Genomic DNA, 27511 nt, shown 5'->3' with positions numbered 1-27511 from the left:
AGAAATGCAGATTGTTGCTATGGTTACACCCAAGAGGGATTATATTTCACCCTTATGACCATTAGAAATCAAATCTATGGAAGATTCTCTTTCTATAAGTATATGCATGCATAACACACATATAAAGCCTTCTTTGTTAGACAGGAAGGGAAAGAGGGTGTTTAAAAATTATGAGTGTCAATTTTAAGTTTTTTTCCTTACTGTGTATTGCTAACTTAAAGTTTACCAGTACGTTTTATTATGGACGTGACAAATACTATGCTCAATACGACAACGCGTGTATTCCTGTTTGAACGAATGGAATTTTAATTCCACTTTGAGGTATTGAATCAAAATTCAGCATTTTTCAGCTAGTTTTAGGCGCTGTATGGCTAAATGAAAGTATTGCCAATGGTTATCATTTTACTGTTGTTACTTCATGGACCGGTACATCTTAACGCATTGAATGTTATGCAAAAATATTGATTCTTCAATCATCATTTTAAAATGACGTAGTTAATACCTTTTTTTCAATTTATTTTGATTTCTTCGCTTATTAATGATGATCATTGCACAAAGGCTAGTCATATCAATTTTATTTTAGAATATTGTCGGGTATTTTGATTTGTGTCGGAGGAATTCATTATTACATTGTCTAGACTAGATTCGATCGAGTCCTCATCATGCTTTGTGGGTGTTTGTTTATCGTTAAAGGACCGTATTGCATCTTTTAGATGAAGGACACAAGGACAGGACATATTGATTTCGAAACAACTCTTTACTCGCAGTTGTCCAAACCCAAAGCATAGGCGCATCATTTTCCTTTATTCCTGATTAAAAAAAAAAATAAAAACAAGCCAAACATTGGTACGTGTGGAAAACTTAGTAAATGTCGATCGTCTTCATAAATGAATTAAGGGATATAAACACGGCTTCACAGATTAAAAATAAAGAAATATTTATAGAATAACTAATCGAAGAATTCAAATAGAGAAAAATATTCAACGAGTGACCGAACAACACATTAATTCACGAATGCGCGTAGCGCATGAGTTAATTATCAGTGTTGTTCGGTCATGAGTTGAATATTTTTTCGATATTTGAATTCTTTAATTAGTTATTCTTTTTATTACATTGCCAAATGGCTTTTTTTAAAGAAATTAATGTAAAACATGTAAGGGACTATATCTTTTTTCTACGCATTCACAATTGTGATCCGCCGTTATCGACGTCTTGACAACGCCTATTGTTGTATGACGTCAGAGAGTGAAATCACCACGTTTATTTCACATGTGAAATTATCGGTTTTTATTTAACAGGGAAATAATGTAATTCACTGCAACCAATGTAATAAGGTAAATATCTTCATAATTTGCATGAATTTTTTTGGGGGGATGTTTTTTTGTTTTGGTTTTTTGTTCAGTTTACCAATAACCTTCGTAATCTCTCTGCATACACATGTCTTACAACCAAGAATTTAAGTCGATATGTGTTTGCTTTTATTCCTCATTGTCGCCTGAATGGTAGAGAATGTAAAAGTAAGATAATTTTCTGTCAAGGATTTAACCCATGACTTCACTGAATCGGGGCGATCACGTAACCTTGAGACTAACAAATCAGTTTATTTACATGGAAGTAAAATTAATCATTGATGAAACTTTCCATTTCATCCGGAATTCATTTTTTATACTGTGATGTTGAATGGGATTGTTGATAATGCGTATGTGCTATATAAACTACATTCTTCAAATCATTTTTGTATAATTAAATTTAAGTTAACAACACTGTAACAAAATAAAATGCAAGACAAAATTATCGCAGAATTTTCAAGCTTTAGATAATTTAGATCTATACAATGAGCCATTTGTTTTTGGAACACCCATTCTGTAAGATTTTTCACTTCCTGTATTAGTGTCAGTTGAAGATGCATGGGACGACAGAGGTCGCTCTGATTTATTCTTTTTCCTTTTCTTGTCTTCTGATTTTGATTTAGTTTGTTTCCTACCAGAATGTTCTCTTTCACTTGAATTTGGATCATAGAAATATGTTTCTATTGTTGGATTTATGTGTTGAATGTTCTGTAAGCACCGTTTACAAGTACAAGGGTGGCGTTGATTGTAATATGACGGGTAATCATATTTAATTTGACCCAAGTTGTTCTGTGAGCAATGCCTACAATTACACGGTCGCATTGGTACCATATTTATTGTCATTTGATCAGGAACTCCATAGAATTCACTATCAGACATATTTGTTGGTGAAGTCAAATTGGAATTATTTAAATTAGTCTGTGAACATTTTCTGCAATTGCACTTGTTTCGTCTAATCTGATAATCACTATTTACTGAACCTTCATTTTGATCACTGTCGTAAAACGACCTATCCTTGCGCATTCTCTCGGGAGGAGCGGGTTCCTCTATGTATGAAGTGTCATCTGGAATAGTGCCTTCCACATTTTGCTTAGGATTACGTAAAGCCTCGCTTTCTTTGTCATTTGTCCCTCCCATTGGAGGCGATGGAATTCTATATTGTTGGAATCTATTATACGGATATGTAAATTTCTGAGGGTAAACATTGTAAGTAGTATTGTAATCAATGCTTTCATACGGGCGATATATATTCGTTCGACTACAACGAGGACAAGCACAATGTCGCTGAGCTTGACTACTTGAAGCAAGACTAGAATTATATTGTTGGTCAGCTCGATCTGAGACATTTTGATTTTGTGCTGACGTACCAGACGTGTTAGATAGTCTGAACGACGCACTTCTTTGGCTATCCTTTAGGGATTCATACGTGTGAGTGGTGTCTGTACCACTATAAGTTAATGAAGTTTCTTCACTAGAGTTTTTCTGATTTGGATTTAAATCTAAGTCTGGCTCGTGTGGATCTTTGTCGTTATAAACTTTTTCATAATATCTATAGGGCGATACAGTAGTTTGTTTTGTTCTCTCAGGATGAAGCAATCTAGCTTGAGCACCATCAGTATTATAAACAATCTAAAAATACACAAAACACATTCTATTATGAAAATAATGTTATTATCATAATGATAATTGACAATAAATTACCTCATAGCTGGTACCAGAGATGTTTTTAAGAGGCTTTCTATTCTCGGACTGCTCGTAATGTAAAACATGGTACGATAATTGTCTTTGTTAAAGTATATATAATATCTTACGTTTTATACATGTAATAGATTAGTTTGTTGCTGTGTTAATGAATAATGTAATAATCAGCCTGTTATCTTTCGTGAGTCTTTTCATACTGAAATTGCACATAGCTATTTTTTAAACAATCAGACTGCGTGTCAAAATAGCATCATGTCTCTGGTCCAATGTCAATGTAATAAAGAACTTAGTGACCCATTAAATTGATCCAATATATTTGACATTTGATGAATGGAAAATCAATGAAGATTTACACATTTGGTCAGTTTGTCTGGTATGTTCAGACAGTTTATCATTTCGACAAACGTAAGTATGCATGCAACTGAAAAGCGGGAAATTACTACAGAAATTACTGCATAAGGATATGTCTGTAGCAAGTAAAAAATATGGCAGTTGTTTTCCATACGTTTGATGTGTTTGAGTTTTTTGATTTTGTCATTTGATAAAGAACTTTCCGATTTGAATTTTTCCTTGGAGTTCGGTATTTATTTTTTTCTCTCACTTTTTACTAATTTGAAAACAATTTTACAACTGGAGATTTTCTAAAGGTATTTAATTGCGGAAGATAGTTTCTGAATTATTTTTTTCTTATTGTCATATTCCCCGATGATTCTAGATAACAGTCCGGTAGCCTAACAGTATGAAAACTAGAAAAATACAAAAAGTCCGAATTTGTTTAAATTTCAATCGAATTAATGACTTTCGAACAGCGGTATACTTCTGTTGCCTTTATTTATCACCACCGGACCGAAATCTCCGCTGGTGGACAATCTGTCCCCGACGATTCTACCAGTCCGGTAACCTAACAGCATGAAAACTAGTAGAATAAAAAATATTCACCCTGATTTGTTTTTGTCTCAATTGATTTATGACTTCGAACAGCAGTATACTACTGTTGCCTTTATTTAATATGAATATCTGCCATTAATAATACTAAAAGTATTTCAGTGCTGTACCAATTGCAATAAATTCCGAGGATAGATTATCATACAGGAAAAGTTTCGGCGAATTATGAAATATTGTGTATGATACCAAAACACTATTAACAACATGTAAAAGAATTTCCGTTTGAAAACTAGAAACATATGTTGCCGTTCATTAAAAAAAGAAATTTGAAGATGCGTTGATTGTCAATGATATAACTCCCTACCAGAGAACAAATAATGTTAAAGCTTGGAAAGTATTGTTACAAGACAACGTAAGAACTATTAAACGCATATGCAATAGTACCCGAGTTTTGAAATAAAACGGAGTATTTTGGTCTCTATAAAACCGTTGTCATGCACTATTTGAAGAAAGATCCTTCGTATTGATATTATTACTCTATTTACAAAAATATATTGTATTTTTAGTATTGAATTTGGTATTTGATTTTTTTGGTGTGGATTTTTTTATGCATCATTTATCAGTTACACTTCACGACAAGTTGGATATATTTTTTCATCTTTAAAACAATACATTTAACAGAAGCATACCTCGGAATCTCTTGTGACTGAGTTGTTTAAAGGCGGATAAAAATGATCTCCGTAAAATGGAGGATCTGTTGTTGTGGAATGTCTGTTGAGAGTCTTCTTTGTAAACCACTTACAAACATTTCGTCTGAAAAAAGATGACATGATGCTCACTAATTATTACATCAGTGATTTAAATGAACCTACCAGGAGTTGTGTTGGAAAATGAATAAATGCAAGACGTCTCGTTATGACCTAACATCATAATAAAGAAGTTGTCTGCACGATGGCAGATGCCTTTACAAAACACTTCATTTTTTTCTAACGTGCAGCTGTATTCTGAGACATCGTAATTATGGGAATTAGAAAGACAAACTAAAGCACAAATAGAGTTCTATTTTAACGATGAATAATGATGATTTTTTGGGGTTAGGAATTTGGAGTCATCATTAAAAATTGTGTCTTTTGTCGTCTGTAATGACGGAGAAAATGTATTAAAATTTATCATTATAAAAGATTATCAATGACGAATATGCGTTTCGTGCTGCAGGTTCTAAAGTGGCTGAAACTTGATTTTACAGTATGAAGACTAGTGCATGGTATCCTAGGGAATTTCCACTGATATTATCCCCTGTAACTGTGCTAGAATGATATAAATTATGAAGTCATCAATGTTAAATGAACATGTACAGAATGATGAACGACAACTGCGCGTTTTAAGAATCTTATTGATATTTTCCTTTGTTCTTTTCTGAATCTTCATCAATTTTTATATAATCTCCTTTTTGGTAAAACCAATTATCTTAATACCAAATATCTTATGGGCAAAAAGATCTAAAGAAATAATGTTTGCAATTATGAATAAGCAAGCACCTGCACTTACAATGTTAAAACAATATAATATTGTCGTCCCACTATATATACTCAGCCTAAAGTGGACCATATATACGTAATAGAAATAATTTCATTAATTGAAAATCTTAGTGCGGTCTTCATGAATGATGTATGAAAAGGGCATCGGTAATTACAATGACGACAGATAAATGACCAATATAGAAACCAACTATAACACAAGACCGGATATGACCATTCGGACTAATGGATCTAACGCCTATAAATGTAAATTCTAACTGCTTGTCTTAATTGGACAATCAATTATGAATTGAGCTGCATGGTCAGTTTGACTGCATATTGCAGTCGTCTTGATCTAGCTTTAAAGGAAATAGGAGGCTATTGAACCAAAAGTGTCAACTGCACATGGTGGAGATGAAATTATCCTAGTTTCGAAGGATTGTAATAAATCATCAATATTTGGTTCCATAAGTCTGTATTACTGCAACTGCAATATTAGATAGTTAAGACAGTCTTACATATATAGCATCAGTCGCAATAAATTTATACTTAGTTTTACCCCTAAAGCAGGCTGTAGCAAAATATGGTTTAAATAAGCACGGTGGTTTAAGAGGGCAGATTTTTAAAACCAAAGAACAATGATGTACACTCAAGTTATGACAATAGTACAGTTTTAAAATGAAATACTTGTTGGCTTTGTCAATCTTCGTCAAATCTAATCTCAATGACAACCTGTTTGTTATTGATTATTGTGAATGAAATACAATCATTTGCCATGTCAATAACAATACACCGATTTATATTATATATTACCTTTTGAAGCAACATAGCACAGCTGGAATAGCAAGTACAACGGAACAAACAAGAATAGCTAGCACCACAAGTATACAGTTAATATCACAGTTTTTAATAAACAACGAAGATTCGGCATAATCGGCTGGTCGTGGTCCAGATGAGGACGTAATACTAATGTCACACCTCTTCGCAACTCTCTGACGGATTGTTTCGCCATCAATTGCTCCTAACTTCCCGATCCAGTCTAATTCTAAGAAGATGTCTGGCTCTGACTTCGGAGGACATGGGAAACTGTCCCAGATATCGATTGGGTTTCCAATAGAGGCAACAGGATCGCATTCGGAACATTGCAACCATCTATCAGAGTATGTCCAATAAGCTTCTATAGTCTGAAATAAAAAAATAAAACTTTAAAAGTTCTTTCGAATAATACTATAGTACAACCAAATATTGTAAAATATCTGTAATCGGCGTTACATAACGAAAATGTTATTTAACACATAACACCATCATGCATGTATACAACCAGCTGAAATCTATATTTGGGCTTACCAAAAAGCTAGTGTTTTTCAGGAACAATGATAATAGAGGGACGAAAGATACCAGAGGACAGTTAAACTCATAGATTGAAAATAAACTTACAACGCCATGGCTAAAAATAAAAAGACAAACAGACAAATAATGTACAGAAGACACAACATAGAAAACTAAAGACTTAGCAACACGAATCCCACAAAAAACTGGGGGTGATTTCATGTGCTCCGGAACGGTAAGTAGATCCTGCTCCACACGTGGCACCCGTCGTGTTGATAATGTTATTACAAATCCGGTAAATAGTCTAATTCGGTAGGTCACATTCATGAAAAGGGAAGGGTATTGTAATTACGACATAAGGAACATATCTGATAACTTAATACACTATGTAAACAAAATGTCTATTTGATACCTTAGAACACATTGTACTAATGTTTGCCAAATTACCCAAAACCTTAAAACAAAATTATATTTTCGTATTCTCTTTAATGGTACTTAATTTATTTTGTTGGAAAACTGCTGTTGCTTAATGGAGTGCGATCTATTTTATTATTATTAGATTTTACCCCACTTCACAATGTATTAAGCATTTAAGCATATATTTGCTTGATACATGTTGAATAGTAGATATACACAATCTCAGTCTAATTTGTTCGGAATGAGCGAAAATAAAATCATGCACTTTTTAAGTAAATCACCTATAATAGATGATTCATTTGTGGTTTTGACCCATTGTGTTAATGGTATCCGAGAAAAATTAATTAAAACTTTATTGGGCGCAAAATGATGAGAAAAGTAAGTGACTCTTTAGGTCAGGTGAGCTAAAGGCAGGTCTAATATTAATTTGATAACACATTCATGTTAATGTTTAAACATTAAGTGAAAATATATGAGGAATCGATAGAAATGTCTCTAGCAAATCGAAAATAATAGTCAAACTACATAATTGGACGTGGACATTTACTTTATATAACAAGTTTGAACTTTGAAAATCGAGTATTGACTTTACATCATTTTATATGACTCCATAAAAATCCAATTGATGAACTGAATTTCGATGCACTTCAATTTGGCTTTTGCGTTTGGCAGTTATCTTGAATTTATACATGAATGACACAAAGACATATACGGATAATTGTTCCATTTATCAATGCGAACCAAGCAGATTATTTAGAGTGCATTAAACTGAGCGATTAATGACAAAACTGTATCTATATTTTCATGGAATACCACAACAAAAATCTCTTATCGCTTTAATATTGATTTTCTTTTTTGTTATCGGAAAGACAATGTTGTAGGATTCTACTAATTTATCATCTTTCACGTCAAACAGGCCTATTATTAACCCTCCATGACCGTCGTGTTTCACAATATGGAGGTATAATTATAGCGGAAAATGAGGTGTGCTCGATTTACTGTACTAAATGTTTGATAAATGACACCATATTGAATTCCAAATAACGCTATTTATGGCTTATAAAATCAAATATCAAAGTGTATTTTCACCGTCTGCTACGATTTCCGAAACTGAGATATGACCTTGCATTCAAGCAAGCGTGGTTTTGATCGGAAATTAATATCACTTGAACAAAAGTTAAACTACTCTTAGTTTATACATGAATTTCAGACAGTAGACGTTAATCAGTATGAATCCAAAGTTATTGGTTTCATAATGTTTGTTTTATTAAGAAAACAATGAGAAATTAGGGATATTATCAGTTTGTTTTATATTGATTTTTACTTTTTTATACTTTGAAGAAAACAAATTAACTTCAATATGTATAGACTAAAATTGGCAACTTTGGAATTTGCTTTTAAAAACAATTTAAAAACATTAAAAAATGTAATTGAATTTGAGTTCATGCTGCCAGTGATAGACACAGACGTGGTTGGCACTGAGTTGGGCTTCATTACATACTAATATACAATACCTTCCGTTATGATGTGTATTATTCGGATTTCCAGACCAGTTATATTTATGTTCGTGTCTGTAGTGATGTTTTAGATTTCGATGAACGTATTATATGTTTAACTGGTATACTTTTAAGTCAGGGATTCCGTTACTAAATTACCCAACACCTTCAAATTCATAAATAACCTTGGTTAGAAGTTTGGCTGTACCTGAAGAAACCATATCACAAACAAGATACCACATTCTCATTGTAGGGTAATGTTTTTTGTGTTTTAAATTGGTCCAAGGTATAGTGTATGCCAACCAGAACTATCGTGTGTTTGTTGTTAAAACATTGAAAACAGAGTGTAGCAATTAAGAAGGCAGTGGCTATTCGTCCGGCTAGCCGGACAAATAGTCAAAAATGTCTATTCATCCGGCAAGCCGGACAAATAGCATTTTTACGGTTTTTCGCTATTTGTCCGGCCAAAAATATAATGATGAAGACATTATATAACATGTGTTTTGAAGGAGATAGATCAAGCATAAGTAGTTTTTAAATATATTGTCTTTCATCGTTTTATGAAAAGAACTCATTCTAATAAAAAAAACTAAACTTTACATTTGATTTAGATTTTTTTAAAGGAATTTGGGGAGGGGGTTTAGGGGGGCACACATTATTCTCTCTTTTGTTGTTCTGCCTATGAATTTCTTATAAGGTAAATAGTCGGGCAAATGATTATTGGCTTCTTTAAACATCTATGATTCTAAAAGATCCTAAATGTATTGTTGTTGTGAAGTTTGGTTAAAGTAAGGTCCTCAAATGATTATGCACGATTCTTCATTTAAATTGTTCTGCGATTTCTAATTCATAGGAAATCAGAGAAAAAGATAGGCACGTGTAACCTGTCCCCAAAAGTAGGATTGTGTTTTCGATAGATTTTTTAGAAAACAAATATATATATGATACAACAGAAAAAAGGGGGGATACCCCAACCCTGGTGTCATATTCCCAGTCCAGGCATATCAGCAGTGCATGTTGATAGATCTTCGTTGTAGTATAACTTACAAATAATGCATCCAAGCAAATTTAATATAGTATTTTTTCCGAATCATCGTGTTGCCTCCATAAGGTAAATTGGGGATCATGAAATCATCAATTTCACTTTGATTTCAGGCTTATTCCTCACAGTTAACATGTATACGCTATTGTTCTTGAATCACTCCTATAGAAATTCGTTAAAAGCAAATAACATTCTCTCTTGCTTTCTTTATGACATCTTTAAATATAAATCACGATCTCCGATTCTCAAAACGTCCATTGCATACGCGCGTTTGTTATCCGACACCTCATCTGGACACTTTCCACGTCACATGACACTTTGATTGATATTGAAGATTTGCACATGCGCAGACGGATGGCCGGACGAATAGAGATTTTTAACTATTCGTCCGGCTAGCCGGACGAATAGACACTCCGAATTAAGAATGGTCCACGCATGCAAGATTTAAAACAACAAATCCTGCATATTCAGTATAAAGAATTGTTTACAAAAGACAAAGAACAAACACTGTTTTGCCACTTCAAATTGTTCCTAAAAGAATGGGAACATCATCTGTTTATCTTCAAAATACTATTAAAGATCAGAATGTGTTTCCAAATGATATAAAATCAAAGACAAGGACGCATTCAAAGCTGTAGTATAGCAAAACCTGAAAATACATAAATTAGTATCTATATGTATCATGAATCCTCTTTTATTTCAAATGAGACAATTATCCACCAGAAAACTAAAAATATAAAAACAATAGAAACAAAGTACTAATTTAAAGGTACTGAAAGCAATTAAAAGCCAATTACGACTAATAATTAAATCATGTTCTTCCAGAGTGTACATACGTCGTTTTTCATGCCATTTACCTTTGGTGCTTTAACGGTTAGTTTCTTTAATTCTCAACCGTTGTATGGTCTATACAGACTATCGACATGGCATAAACGTAAAGCGGTAATTAAAACGGCTAAAGGTCATCTCATACTATGCAGACAAGGCATAGCCGATGTAAAAACTTATATATTGAATTCGTGATTTTCAGTGATAGAAGTTTTGCAACAATCGTAGAAACATACAAAAATAGAAATATTTGACAATAAGCTAACCATATACATAATGCACAATCGAGAATCCTACAAGAATCGACAAATTTGACAATATGCTAGCCATATAAATAATGCACAATCTAGAAACCTACGAGAATCTAAAGATTTGACAATATGCTAGCCATATAAATAATGCATAATCTTGCAGATGTCGTAATTACATAATACCATAACTTGAGTCTATAGTAATGAAGTGAAATAGACACATGCAGACATCTTAGTGTAATCGACTTAATTACAATAAGTGATTTTAATCATCTTTTGATGTGACGTTGTATACTAATCAAATCTATATAGCAAGTACGATACTTAAAACAGTCATGGCAACAACGCTAGGTATAATAGCTATTAAGAAAGACTTATCTATTTACAAATATATTTTGTTATTTTAAACTCATTGTGTTCGCATCATGCTTCTGAAATTACTGAAAAGTAACTGTCAAACAAAAACTGCACTTTATTGGCGTATTATGAGGAAATGAAGGATAAAATTGCAGAAACAGCATTGTGATAAAAATGGTAAACTAATCAAAATAGAGAGTGTTCGGTGCGTAAAGAGGATGTTGTAGCATGGTTGCTTTTTCTGAGTTAGTAAAACAGAACTTAAAAAGTGCACATTGATTGATCAAACAATAACTCATCTATAAGACCTTTTAACTCACAATATGTTCAAATAGTGTAATGTAGATTTTAACATTAAAAGTAAAGAATAAAATATACTGAACTCAAAGGAAAATTTAAACGTTAATTTCCTTATCAAATGGCCAAATCAAAAGCTCAAACACAAGTTTGTTATAAAAAAAAAATGTGAGCCTATTTTTGTAACAAGGCGATCCATGTTTGTGTATTGATATATAACCGGTATAAGTCAGTAAGAAAAAGTATGCCAAACTAAGTAGACCTGGATCAATAACGTAATTACTTTAATTTCTGGCTTTTAATGGAGAAACAATGAATTGCAATTTCCCGACGTCTCCACGGAGAGATATTACTGCAGCTAACAAGAAGTCCGATGGTTTGACTGCTAAATTTTATCGATGTTAATTGATAGGCCACTAGTAATGCCTGCTAAGTGCAATCAAGATGTATTATAAATATGTAAACACGAGAAACAGTTTATTTATCTGAGATTTCTGTCTAATAATTCAAATTTATTATTCATAGGTGTTATTAAACATGCACATTGCAACAAATTGCATATGCAGTATCGTTGTTTTAGATGACATAAACAACAAATAAACATGTTTCAAAAGGCCAAGAGTTCAATAAACTAGTTAGTAAAGCAGTCGTTTTAATTCAATAAGTGCTGTAACATAACGTTGACAAAGGGAATACAATGTAGATGTCTCTATATATATTGTAGGAAACAAAAGATAACATGAAGGCTCATTGTCACATTCCAAGTTTTTGATTGATCAAGAACTTGGTCAAACGTTTTGAAGTATTTCTGATAGTGACAATCGTCACCGAAAACGTCGTTGATGGTATAAAATCTCATCGCCATTTTTCCTGAAATTTGGATGGATCACCCAAGTGTAGTTTAGAAATGATACACGCTTGTTTCTTAAACAAAAGCAAAAAGCAAAATTGAAAAATAGAATGAAATTCAAAACAGTGTGGCTGTGGCCATTGGTTGACACATTAAATGCATTCATTGACTGGGACAATTAAGGTGAACGTTTGTATGTAACGACCACTGTTCACTATGTACTTTTTAAAGACACTTAAACTATGGGGTCACCAAAGGTTCTCAACACCTTAATAAAGTAATTCGAAAAATTAATCAGAAATAACACGATGTTTTGATTTATATCAATTATATAAATCAAAACATAAAGGTAATTCCTGATTAATTTTTCGAATTATTTTATAATTAAAGGCGTTAAGAAACCTTTGGTGACCCCACAGTTTAAATGTCTATCGTAGGTACGTCGTGAACAGTGGTCGTTACAGACAAATGTTCACGTAAATTGTCTCAGTCAATGGATGAATTTAATGTGTCAATCAATGGCCACAGCCACACTGTTTTGAATTTCATTCTAAATGAATTGATTTCGGTCAGTGGTTCAATTTTACCAAGAAACCGATTGAATGTGAATTCTAAAATAATTCTAAAATTTGACCGGGTCGTCACATATTTTCTTGAAAGAGAGTGAATATACTCATCTATATCTTCTGTTACTAGCTATTTGTTTGTCTCCCTATTCCTCACTCATGTACGAGGCCCTCTTGTACGACATCTAATTCACAAATGTAAATACACAAAACAATGAGTTAAAATACACCACCGGCACCACGTGTGAAATTGCTAATTCTAAACGGAAAGTCCCTTACTAAAAGGCAAAATCAAAAGCTCTAACACATGTAACGATTGGATAATAACTGTCATATACCTGACTTGGAACAGGCATTATCTTGGGTAGAAAATGTTGGAATAAACCTGATTTTATTGCTGGGTAAATCTCAAACTTGTATGATATTCATTCGCAAACAATTTCATTATATTGACAACGATGTGTGAACAAAAAACAAACCGACATTACAGGTAAAAATGTCAAAAATAGGGGTACAACAGTCAACATTGTGTTATAATTCTAATAACTTAATAAAAAAAATATGTCAACAAAGAAAAACAAAAAGGCATATTGTCAAAGCAAATTGCTAAAAACGAAATACAAAAATAAAAAAATTACCATTACCCCAATAACGCAATGATGGGATGTAGAAGTACCGCGCCACGTAAAATGATTTATGTTGTGTAAAAAAAAAAGAAGATGTGGTTTGATTGCCAATGAGACAACTCTTCACAAGAGACCAATTGACACATGTGCATTCCATTAATAGAAATGATATCAACTTATAATTTTTATGTCCAAATATTAAAAACGTTAGTTTTTACCCTGACTTTTCTTGGTATGTTACAGTAGTTGGTGACTAAAATCCATTTTCAAGTCTTTTTCGTTGCGATTGTTAAAATTTTAGTATATAAAACGCCATTAAAATATTAAAAATTATAAGATTTTATCTTAGGATTGACTTTTTATTTCATTGATTATATATAATAGTTTCATTGAATTACTGACTACCAACGAATTTTGATAAGATATGTCAAAAGTTTTCGTATTCTGGTATTCCATTTCGCGGTGATAGTTTTTTGTTATTGCAATGTTAAAAATAAATACAGTTGTCGAATCCTGCTGAATTTGAATACAATAAGTATTATATATCCTTTACTCAAAACATTTAACATCAATTTTACATTTTTACATTAAAATAAAATATATGTTGCCTTTGAGAGTATTTTGATATAAGTTTTTTAATGATTTGATATAGCAGTAATTATTTAAATACTATTATGTATGCGTGTTCTGCATCTAGCGAAATGAGTAGATGAAAAGAACAGACAATTTTCGATAGGTATGCATGCTTACAATATTCTCGTTCGAACTATTAGATAATTTCACTCAATATATTATGATACAGGCATATTTTTAGACTGTGTGAGTGAGCATTTAAAACATGAAGAGAATTCTTGTATTTTCTTTTGCGTGTCTCATTAGTTCTTTTTCCTCTATCTGTCCTCCATATTATAATAAATATTTTTTTACAGAGAATTACTTAACCAATTTTCATTAAGGCTCTCTGGATATAATGAATACGTGAAAGACAATCCAATAAATGTGAAATCTGTCTCTACAGTTAGTCTTATTTCATGCACATGTACCAAAATGAACTTCCTGTATATATAGACAAACGTATGTTTTACACCATTATCATTTATAAATCTAGTTCTAAATTGCTTTTCCAGGTTCATTTCCACGTTTACAATATTCATTATGTAAAGCTTAAAACTTTCTTTTCTCATCAATTCCAAATCTTCAGTCGATGAAAAAAAATATAACTGGTTTTTTTTTTTAATATTTCATTTAATAGTTTCTATAAAATCATTGGAACTTACTTATTTTGTGAAGCCTCTTATTTTACAGAATATATCAATAAAGTATTACACACAGTTTACGCAAGTATATAAAACTGTAAATTAAAAATCCTTAGAGATGACCAGTGAATTACAGCCAGTTGTCAGTAAAATAGGACGGACATTCAATTGTAGAGGAAGTAAGATGAAATAGATTTGTTTTTCTTGAAAAGAAAGTAATTTGCAGCTCAAAACCCAAGGAGATATGACAACTTGCTTTCAATTACCTTTACAGAAAAGGTTAAGTAGTAGCTAGTTATTCGGAGTCCTTCGGGGCAATTCGTTCTTTCTGTTAATGGCAAGCAATTTGTTCCATGTCAAAAGACACACAGTGAAAAGATAAATAAAGTCAAAGGTTTACTCGATATCATTTCCATTTATCAGTCAGAAGATACATTTTGTACGTTCTGGGTGTAGAACTATCTACATAGTTAATCAATTTAAACCCTCAACAACGAAGAGAAATGTCGTTTTTTACACAACAATAATGTATGAATTTTTTATGGGGAAAATATAAATCATCAATAAAATAACCGTAGTTGTAATACCGTTTGATAACATCTACTTTCAGAAATTGTTTTTCATGCATATAAAACACAATCGAAATATTTAGTTAATATAAGTTTGTAGCTTTTTAAAAACATTTTACATGAAAGAAAGGCTAAAAGGATATCAATGGTATGATCATGAAACTTTCATGATTTTCATTTCATATATAGAATCTACATTGTGCAAGCTTTACTTCTCCTAAAGGTCGAAATCTTTCACAGTTTTGATAAAGTTTAACTGCAAATTCGAAGTCGATTTGACATGATATTAAGAACCCCCTCGTGTAATTTAAATGCGTATGTGACAATAATTCAAGCTCCCATCCCCAGAAATAAAGGTTCACATGCCCCCGACCCCCATGTCTACCCTATTACTACGAGGTATATGATCATAGATAAACATCTTCAAATATATAGGTATTCGACAAGAAATAAAATGGTATACTGGTGAATAATTGTACTTATACGCATGCCCCCTCCAATGACAAATTATCTTTTTTATTTTTCTGATACTAAACAGGGGTATTTATGTCTGTATTACTTAACATACATGTACTTCAAACATGTTGTCTCCGCCAAATATGCAAGAAAGTAATATTTTTTTCACTTTGTACGTAACTGAGAGTTCTCTTTATGTATAAATTTTTACGTCTCAACTGTTTATTATGAAAGACCTATGATAAATTGCTTAATGAATGTTAACTGACTGATATGTATAGTATGAACACTTTCGTTTACACAGCGTCTTTACAAAATGAAGATAGACGGCTTTAATGTAAATCATATTGTGCTCTGTGGAAACTTCCTTTGCTTCAAGTTAGTAGCACATCGTTGACTCTAAAGCTCCCACAGAGATCTTCAAACGTGACGTAGTCTCAAAAACACAGATGTTCGTTTTCTGATGCTAAAGATATTGTCAGTGTATACTTTACGTAAGGTTAACACTTTTTTTTAAATTGGTCATTTGGTATCCATGTTTTTTTTTTATCTTTTTCTATACATTTGACTGACTATTTCTAAAATACCTCTTAATGCGTAATCTTTTTTCCTGAAACTAAAGTACATCAAGTCAGAGTTTTCAGACATAAGAAAATATATTGTATTGGTTATTTTTTGAAAAAAATATATTGCTGCGAAACTCAGTTTATTTCACATGCATCTGTAATATTCCTCATTACGTTCTTAACATTATTCAAAACTCATATCTAAAAATAAAGAGATGTCGTATGATTGCCAATTATACACGTATCCAATAGAGACCAAAGGTCTAAGATATAAACAACAACAAATCAATGTACGACAAAACCCACACTGTAGGGACACTTTTCCATGAATGTATATATATATTTGCAAGCCTATAAACCCTGCATATATATACTCTATAAAAAATATGTTAGACAATGTCAAAATCATTTATGCCATTTATTACAAATTATTAATTGTGGAAGTATGATCAAACCTTTATGAAATGTATTTCGCGCCAATCATTTTATGGTGCCTCAATAAAATTCTATTCTGAAAATACAGTTGCTACATGTATTTTAATAGCAAAGGGCATTAGATCTATATCAGCAAAGATAATAGTACTATGAATTTGCATCAAATGTAAGCATTCTTCAATTTAGTACAAATTGTATCCAGATTTACTGGTATTGTACTATTAAGTGCGTTTCCAAATCCAATGTTTAGTACGTATATATCATACTCATCGAGTTCAAAAAGGAAGAATTAGGAACTACAAAACAACAACAACAAACAACTTTTCACCTATAACATGGGACTATCCCAGCTGTCATCAGTCTAGAACCAATTTAGTGGTCGTCATCTGTGTTTTATATTTAGGCAAGCTGTAAACGAAAGCAACATGTCCCTGTGATATCAACACCAAATGAACAGTAGCAAATAAGAGACAATGGCGTGAAACAGAGTTAAAAAGTGTAAAACATTTTATAAATTGTCATCCATAATTCCCTTTTACTTCGATAGACAAAGAACAATTGTAAAAATGACTTACAAAATGTATCATGGAAGTCTACTCATGGATGAAATATATTTTGCTTAATATCAGTCTTAACACAAATTAATGAAACACAAAACTATAACTATCAAAATCTTTTACAGTTGCTGTAATACATTGGTCTCTCTCCCCTCCTCTCCCCCGAAAAAAAGTTTATAATAAAATAAACGGTTGGTATTAAAGGTTTTTGAAGTAATTGAAAAACAAACCTCGATTAAAATTCGAAAGGAAAGTGTTTAGTTATACAGTTAGGGGTTGTTTGCTTGTGAGAGAGCTGTCTACTTATTCTATTATCATTTTGGTTCTTTTTTTTACATAAATAAGGCCGTTAGTTTTCTCGTTTGAATTGTTTTACATTGTATTATCGGGGCCTTTTATAGCTGACTATGCGGTATGGGCGTTGCTCATTGTTGAAGGCCGTACGGTGATCTATAGTTGTTAATGTCTGTGTCATTTTGGTCTTTTGTAGATAGTTGTCTCATTGGCAATCATACCACATCTTCTTTTTTATATAACCTTGTAAAAATCTGGCTGCCAAATAGGCAAACTAAAAGAATGTAAAAAAAATACCAAATTTTGTTACTTTAAATATCGAACAAAGCTTGGGTTTGGAGAAGCATGTAAAATGTTATATAGATTTTAGCAATTTGGACATCTGATATCTTATATGTTGAAGTTTTATTCTAAATACAATATAAATATCAACTTTATTAGAGTCTAAGACTTAGTTAAACTAGATAAACCCGTATAACAGCATCTTATATGGTAGCACAACAATCTAATTCAGGAAAATTGAGTTCGGTCGTATAACAAAAAGCTGAAACTTTTGCCATTCAAAAAGATAATAAGATAATAAAGTACCATGACAAAGGGGAGAATGTCAATAAGCATTTCATTTTAATAAAGATTTGGTAAATCTACCACTATATGCTACTACATGCATGTTTCCACATTACCATATTTGGTTGAAAAATTGAGAAAAAATACACCATTGTTGTTTTAAAATTGGCATGTTTATTTCATTATTACATAAAATGTAAATGCTAAAAAACGGATAATTATTTTTTTTTTATTAAAGGTTTACGTTAGGGAATAAATTAATTTTGAATATTTGCGATTTATAAGGTCATAAATTAAAAAAAAATATTATTAAAAAGACACGATTTGGACCTTGTATCATGTGCTTATCTACCTTGTATCATGTGCTTATCTATTAAAATTCAAATTGTTGGTTGCTACAAAACTTGAAATGCAAATTTCGACAAAAAGAAGGTGCGAAACATATTCAAATACTATCTTGTCAGCATGAGATACATGCAGCTGTAAAAACAAGTATAATTTCTTAAAAACCATAGGCACTTCCTCCGATCTCTTCATTCAGCCAGCTTGCTTTATAATTTACTCATTTATCATAATCAAGACTGTAAATTTCTTGAAAATTCACAACAGCGATATGTTTTCCGAAAATTTCTTTGAACTAATGCGTTGATCGTTATTAATTGCATTTCTCGTTCAGTTTTGTTATTTTACGCATTGTTTTATTAGCGTAATGACTTTATAAAAGTGACGAGTAACTGGCGTAGTAATATCGTCTTTATTTAATACTCTGAAGCAGATCTGATCTGTCAGTGGATACAAAGAGAAGAATTATCAACTAGCATTTTAAATACGAGCTAAATTAAATTATTTTCGCATTGTTGGACAATTAATACATTTGTCTTTCTTCCAGCCTCGAAGGATACATATGGTAATAAGAGGTGTCCATTAATTTAAACACTTCACTGGTCGATACTATCACTGTTTCGTCCTGCAAGTACATGGTCAACACATTCAAGATGATTTTTTTGAAATTTTTTTCGAAATGTTGGTTGTTACTTTTTATACTTTATAAAAACTATTGTATAAAGTTGGTGGACTGTCATACAAGTGAGAGGTTTAGCTATAGCAATAAAACTAGGTTCAATCCACCATTTTCTACATAAGAAAATGCCTGTAACAAGTCAGGAATATGACAATTGTAATCCATTCGTTTGGTGTGTTTGAGCTTCTGATTTTGCCATTTGATTATAGAATTTTCCTCGGAGTTCAGTATTTTGTGATTTTGCTTTTTAGTTTTATATGTGGCTATATACTACATACAGATGTAGGATTTCAATAAATAAGGACTCATATCTTACAAAACGTACTTAGATGTCATAACGCCTAGGCAATTATACCATTGCTGATTTACTGTTCGATCACTTAAACGGTCCATTTTCCGGAATTGAATATATTTTATTACGTACACTTTTATGAATTATCTGTTGATATAATAAGGGTACAAAAACAACAAATGTAAAAGGGTACTGCCAAGTTGCTCGTGGTAAGACGTCGCACACACTGATAAATGTTGGAGGCTGCAATGCGTGTTTGGTAAGCGAATATATAATAATATTCGTAGTTATCTCATTTTGTTGAACATCAATTCCATAAAAGAAATCCTAGTCATGGTTGTGTTCATAGCATTAACGACATTAACGAAGAGATGATTTAATCTTTCCATTCTGATTCCATTGGTTCAAGTGCAATTTTGTAAGCAGATATTAAATAACTGAAAATCGAATATCTTTTTAGTGAGATATATTTACCCCCATCTTCAGGTTTAGTAAATGTGGCTACATCCATGTTTTCGTAACGTTTAAGTACCCAAACTACTCAAGACACAACGTCACACACAAGATATAAATAATTTTGACGTTCTCAATTTCAACAGTCCACACATTCATACATTTTGTAGATGTATAACCGTGGCTTATATATGTTTAACACACCAAGATATATTGGTTTGGTCAACGTCCAACTTCAGGAGAATGCATCCTTGGTTTCATAATAAATTCGTAAGTGGGATTTGGTAGACAGCATCTATTTAAAGGTTTTATATTCTCGTTTCGTTACAACGGGGAGTCAAATGTTACAAGCATTATAAGTAGAAATAAATGTTGGGTATTCGTCTATATGATTGATAGCAAGATGGCGATAGAAAAGACAAATGATTAATTAAAAAGGAAGTCTTATGAATGTATCCTTTTTCATTCTATCTTACTGCTCTGGAAATTCTTTCCCACATTTTAACGTCAACGTGCATGTAAAAGTTAATAATCAAGAAAAGATGCATTAGTTTTTCCCTTTTATCTGTTTTAAATTTTAGTTGTCAGCTCTGATGTTCCTTTTGGGAATATTCAACAAAATGAAATTGGTTTAAAGCAATAAACTCATTCAGATCAGGGTCATTTAAAGAAAATGACACACGATTGTCAGTATTTGCTAATTAAGAATCACTTTGTTAATTCCAACTATATAGTCTCTACTATTCGTCCAAATCGTACTTATTAGATGAAAACCACATGCTCTGTCGATATATCGCCAAACCTTCTAGCCGTACCATACAATAAGAAACGTCGGTTCGTTCAGTGCATTTTGCAAAAAGCGAAACGTGTTTAATTAACTCCATTCATACTTTTTCAAGTTAAATCCGTACTTTTATTGACGAGAAGAAAGTTAATTATAATGTGTATCTTTTTGATAACCTTACTCAAGCTTTCAATTTATGAGTGTTAATTTCTTTCCTCATAAATCAATGAAAACAAATTGTTAAGAGCCAAACTATGAGATCATGTAAATGTCAAATATCAGTGTTAACTCATTTGACGTCTATTACCATTGTAATGACGGCGTGCACAAAGTTGACGGCAACTGTAAAATGCGCGTTTAAAAGATGTCTTATTCAACCTTGTAAAAATATCTTTTAGACAGGAAGGGTTTTTGAATGATAAAATAATATGTGTTAGCCATTAAAATCCACATTATTAGAAAGGTTATCAAAATTCAATATATAAAGTATTAAACGAACTTAGAGAAAACGGCAAAAATATGTGTAACTTGTAACATTAAATAAACATAAAATAGATTTTTTTACCTAAAATTTATACAAATTAAACATATTTACCCGCATTTTCGTATAATAGAATTTTTCAGATTCGGACAATGACTTTATACCAAATTTACTCCCCAACATATCAAAAACGGCCATGGTGAATGAGTTTGGAAAGTAGTTCGCTATGTGTAAGAAGTAGAATTTGGAAGGATTAATATTCGCAAATGGAAGAATCCGCACGAAAAAAATGTAATTGCTATTTTTTTTATTACAAAATAACTCGATATTCCAAATGTGCATATCAAGAGGTTTTAAAAAAATCTGCAAAACATGAATGATTCAATAGCCCAGGCTGAACACCTGAACCTTTTTAATGTCCAACTATCATGTTACAATAAAAAGAAATGACGTTTTAACGCTATTTTCTGAATAGTGTCCCCGACATAGTCGCTAATTATTTCCATTAGACTGCTCTTAGCATATATTTTATTTATATGGGGACGAAGTCCCAAATAACAGTAGAAAATTCAATAAAAAAAAAAATTCGGGAAAATTTCCCGAATTTTTCATTGTACTAATGAACTCAAAATCGTTCAATTTTTTTTTTTGTCGTGTTTTGAAATCCCGGACCTGCGCAGAAATGTACAATGAACTTTCTTTTTCCGGTCTCGTTTGTATGAAACTTTGAGTAAAATATATATTTATCAGTCTAGTATAAAATAGGAAGGAACGTGCAATACCAATTTCATTTTTAATAATTCCTTGATATGAAAAAACGTTACCTGATGATAGCGTTTCTTTGTTTACATTGCACATGACGTCATAATTTAAATAACGTCACAACTAAAATCCCTAACAACAGAACCAAAATCGGAAACGTTACGGTGTATTTCCGTTTCTTTTTTTAACAAATATTTAAGTTACAAAAAAATAATTCATACAGACTTCGTCCCCATTTACAGGTAATGGCTGCCTCATATTATTTCCAGAATGTGCATTTGCTGTACTTCTTTGTAAAAAAAAAGAGGAGTATAATGAACGTTTATGCTTAGAATAATGTAATAAACTAAATGTCCAGTGTTTTTGTTACGCTTAACGTTTTCTAGGGGAAAATGCCGACGTTGTAAATGATTTCAGTTATTTGAAGACGTTACGTTTGTGGACTCAGATTTATGCACGCCGTCATTACTTAACCTTTACATATAGGAAATACGGTTTTTAATAAAGAGCTGCTTTATCAAATTCACGAATATCTTTAAAATTCTTATGTATATAAACTTTTGGGTTAAAGTCGTTTACGTTTTAGTTTTCTAATGAAAGGGGTGACACGCTTTCAGGATGTGTGAAATATATATACGGGGGACGGGGAACGTGAGATATAGTAGGAAAAATACGTGGAATCTAAGGAAAAGAAACAAAAAGTTGAAAATGGCAAACATTACAACAACAAAAACAGACTTTGATATGATTACCCCCGTATCAATGCCTCTGATGACCACTTTAGAAACTTCATTTTTATATATAGCTGGTGTTTTTTTCGTCATGTAAGAAAAACAATTACATAACTTGGTAAATCCATATTAACTATTTAGACATTGTCAACATTGGTGTACGGAGCTGTTTATTATATTTAACCTTTTGTATAATTACGTCAAGAAGATAATTTTTCGATTCAATACCAGGTCCGACGAGCTTCTCTGAAATTACCATGAGCTGTCTTCATATTTGTTTCAGCTGGACTAGTTAGTCTTTGATGCAATCCTTTCTAAACATGTGAAACTGTTAGCTGTTTCATGGCCTTAGTTCAAAATAATCTATTCAATATATATTTAGTTACTGAAATGCATGTATTTTTTCTCCAACCGGCATGACACCTTATTCGTATTCTAGAAGATAAATTTGTAAAGCATCTTTTTTTCTGAACTCTTTTTTTATGTTGAATAATATTACATCGTATTACTGTGTGATGATTAACTCAAATAAATATTGTTTAAACTAATGTATACATTTTGAATTAAATTTTTGACAAATTGTTGATTTGTAACCTGACATTAAAATTGGTGGGAACCTTATCAATCATGTAATAGTAATTGGACAAACATTATTTCTTTTTGTATTTAAATCAATTGGGATACATTTGGGACACGCCAAAATGGATTGTATCAGCCATGTCAGTCAAAATGATCGAAGTAATTTACTGGTCATTACACACGACCATCTGCTCCGACCACAAGGGAAAACTGACCGCTAACACCTGGCTCATAATAGTAAAACCCGATAATGGCCCCGTGAAATGCCCTGTGGGTTTGTTTTTTCAATTACAAACATTTATTTGGATCACACCATGAAGGCTAGTATGTAAAATTAGTCTTCATCTTTGACATGTTTCTAGAATAAATAAATAAATATGTACAGAATAGATTGGTATCTCTTCTTTAACATTTTCACGGTATAGGAGATAAGTAAAATAAACTCGCGGATTATAATTGGCCTAGAAAAACAAATATCAGATACATACAAGTACCTATATGCTATGAAATCGTTTACGTTGGTTTTCTTTTCATCTTTATAATGTCAGTGTTAGTATTAAATGATTTTATCATTGAGAGTATCCCATTATCTAGATGCATTGCATGAAGATAGCTCAATAGTTGAGCGTCGCAGATCCCTGCATCAAGTGTGTATAGTCTAGAAAGATGTCATTTTTCACCTTTTCTGCACTTTTAAGTAAACATTTTCAATACAAGTTTAATATTCAACACGATCAATATGTATGAATTAATAATAATGTTTTCAAACTAATTCTCCTATAATGGATTGATTTCCATTCAAATTAATACATATGTTTGCGTAGTTTCGTATCAATTAAGGCACTCATCTATACAATAAGTGATGTACAATGTTTACAGTAACAATATTTTCGTTTACATGCCAAGTTTTGTACACGTATGTACTTTATTAACCTGGTGCATCAGTTTTTCTTTACCTAACCGTTTATTACACGCTATTTTTACATCGCATACTTAAGGTGTCTCCTGCTATTCGAGATAAAAGAAACTTTTACAACAATTACTTTTCCTTATGATCTAAAATCACCCCCTGTCACTCTTCTTGACAGCTCAAAAATTAAATTATCCATCCAACCGTGTTTATAACAAAGCGTAATTTTCGACTATGCAACTAAGACGATGGGCAATGGATGAGGCTCATATATAGTCTTTTGTTATAGGTGTCGTTCAAGTGTTTAATCTTTTTCTGAAGTTTAATATCTTAACATCATGTTTCTACTATGTTTTCAATTTATTGATATATCAGTCCGAGGTTAAAGTCTTGGCAAAGAAAATACATTTAAACAATCATTCAATTTTATTTTGAAATATCTGCTCTACTTTTGTTTCATATAACGGGCGGTGTCCTTAATACGAGAAACAGACTGTCTCTGTTTAATTGTAAAATAAAAATGACCACCTTTATTAGTTTACACAAAATAATGAATTGTGTTAACAAGTTCGAAAGGTTTCTAAATAAACTTGTATTACATTTTTAGGTTTAAATGAAATGATATACAAACAATGATTTACAATGTATGCATACGTGGTTTATAACACGAGTTTGTGATAGTCCCAAAATTTTATTTTTTCCTCATCATCATATTACTAGTAATTATTTTATGGGTAGCAAGATATATCATGGTCTTGAATGTGTGTTTAACTGTTTATTCAAAATACACTCAGACGCAGATTTCCTGCGTAACAGGAGCGACAAATATACATACATTTACAAATAACATAGAAGTGAAATGAGTAGAATACATACAATGAAACATTTTTACAAAGCTAAATGTATACTAAATCTATTGACCATACCACAAAAAGTCCGTGCAATCTGTAAGTTTAAATAACCACGTGAGCACATGAACACAATCAAACAATAATGGATAGTAACAAAAAGTGTAACATATATAAATATATTCATGTCACTGTGGTGTAACTTAAAGTAACATTTTTTTTAAGGTGTAAATGATCAATTGAAAGTTTACATATAGCTTTGTTATCGAATGAATTTAATTTTTTCTCATTTTACTCTTATTTTAACCATCAATCATTCCCAATAACGATTATTTCCTAATAAGACATAAATTCCTCATAGTCTACCTTAATGTCAAGTATAAAAGCATTAGATCATAAAAATAAAATCAACCTGTCTATTTCCTTCATTAATTATCAATATACCAATACTGTGATCAATAGATGTCCTTAAACTTTTCTCTTGACGATTTAAAAATTCATAAAACTTAAAACGAAAGTTTTTTTTATTTTTTTTAGCTCGCTTTGTAAATGGTACAACCTTGTCAACTTCTGAATTTGTAAATGAATGTATAAACTTTTACCAGTAGTACAGATTATTTTATGATTTACCCCCATCTGAACAATCTGATTGGATTTTAATGAGTTGGGAAACTGATTCGCGATCGTTATTTTGTATCTTTAGGGTCAGATTTTAATCAGATAACGTCAGCCGAAGGAGTTTGATGTAGTATTTCTGATTAAAGTTACATCTCAATACAGAAACAGCAAACATTCTATAAAAATCTACATCTTTATACTTGAAAATAAATTAGTGTAACATTTATTTTGTGTTTAGAGAGTAATTATTCCATTCGTGTTGATGAATATGTATCTGGCTATAAATCCCTCTGTATATTTTGACATTTGGGAACGGGAACTTATTATGATATAAAATAGCTCTTTAGAATAACCAGCTTTCTCACTAACTTACTCACTCTTAACTGTCAGTTTCTTGTAAGATACCCTTTCATTGTTTGCTTGATTTGTGACATAAAAAATCACGGCAAAATATTGTTTACTATACGACCACATGTACTATGTATAAGTATGATCAAAAGTGTAATATACGTTTCGGGTTATTTGAATTAAAATTAAAGTTTGACAGTTGAACATTTAACCAGGATATAGTTCAGTATACAAATAAAGATCTCACCTTGTATTCTAATATTTCGCTGATGGCACCGATCAAAACAATTATATAAATCCTTCTAAGTTTCCCATATTCCATTACACAACAATAGAATACAAGTATCCACATAGCTTTACACAACATAAAAACAAATAGTCATTTTTAACGCTGTAAATATTTTCTCTATGGAAGAGTAAACTCGCATGTCAACACAGCGGAAGAAATTAACAAAATAGTGAAAACCATCAATTACAAATAAAATTCACATGTCAAGCTTTTCCGAGCACATGGTTTCAAATCTCTTCACCGTGGAAAAAAGTAACTTATTTTAAAAAGCAAACACTATTATTATATGATTGTAGCGACATTGATCGGTGTATACATGCGATCTGTTACATTTCTATTGTACGACCAATATTTATCATACTCAGATTGTATGCATTTAATTATAGATAAAAATCCACTGAAAGGGCGGAGAATCTGTTTTTGTATGCAAATCCACGCTGTGCGTCTGAGCAAAATTAAGATGCGATAATTAAGGTTGATATTCATTGTAATCACCCGTTGTTATGTCATTGTGGCTTTTTGGTTATTTGGCGAACTTTTGTTAGTTGCTTATGAAGGGCGCCAATGAATCAGTCATCCGAATAACTGTCATAAATAGCAAAACGTTATTATGCTAGAATGCGTTTGTATGAAAGCAGCATGTATTGAGTTAATACATCGACATTTGTTTGTAATTTAGCGAATTGTAACAAAACTAATTTACACTTAATTGTGAGGATTTTCTTTTAATTTAAAATCATAAATCCAGTCACCATTAGTAGAATGTTTTCGGATTAAATTACAAAATTGCAAAGGGCATATACTTTAAGGAAATCGATTAGTTTTCTTAGCAAATATATTTTCAAAGATGGAGTAGGTAATTTTTAATCAAGTTAACCAAAGCTTCCACTAAGAGGTTTTTACACATTAAATCCAGTCTAAAGCAACATCCAGAGGAATAATTAGAAATTGCTTGTAACAAGCATTGGAACTAAGATAGATTGTTTAATGTAATGAGAATAAGAAATTTTAAAACTTAAATTTAATTGAGTCGCAAGAAATTGAAATTGATGCAATGGGTTTAATGTGCTCTTACTGTTGCACAGATCGATTACATTTTAGTATAGGAAAGAAATACGACAGGTGTTGTGTGTTTCTTGTTATAAATAAAACGGTCGGATTAGAAGTTCGTTTCAACCGTAAAA

At 31.6% G+C, this 27511-nt stretch overlaps 1 protein-coding gene and 1 long non-coding RNA gene across 2 annotated transcripts; one reads left to right on the top strand and one right to left on the bottom strand.

Annotated features, from left to right (window-relative positions):
• The first annotated feature begins 938 nt into the window (after positions 1-938).
• Positions 939-6636, top strand: LOC143068178 (uncharacterized). The gene is made up of 2 exons (XR_012976131.1): positions 939-1334; positions 6275-6636. It is a non-coding gene; the product is annotated as an uncharacterized LOC143068178 (long non-coding RNA).
• Positions 1721-26837, bottom strand: LOC143068177 (uncharacterized). Its single transcript, XM_076242019.1, has 4 exons — positions 26286-26837; positions 6266-6636; positions 4625-4748; positions 1721-2978 (listed from the first exon to the last, which is right to left on the bottom strand). The coding sequence occupies exons 1-4, from the start codon at positions 26403-26405 to the stop codon at positions 1806-1808; spliced, it is 1788 nt and encodes a 595-aa protein (XP_076098134.1). The 5' UTR covers positions 26406-26837; the 3' UTR covers positions 1721-1805.
• Between the last annotated feature and the right edge of the window lie 674 nt (positions 26838-27511).

The sequence above is a fragment of the Mytilus galloprovincialis genome, chromosome 3, assembly GCF_965363235.1.
Source record: "Mytilus galloprovincialis chromosome 3, xbMytGall1.hap1.1, whole genome shotgun sequence".
Lineage (NCBI taxonomy): Eukaryota > Metazoa > Mollusca > Bivalvia > Mytilida > Mytilidae > Mytilus > Mytilus galloprovincialis.
Note: the sequence above shows the minus strand (reverse complement) of the source record. Positions and strands in the feature narration are given on the sequence as shown.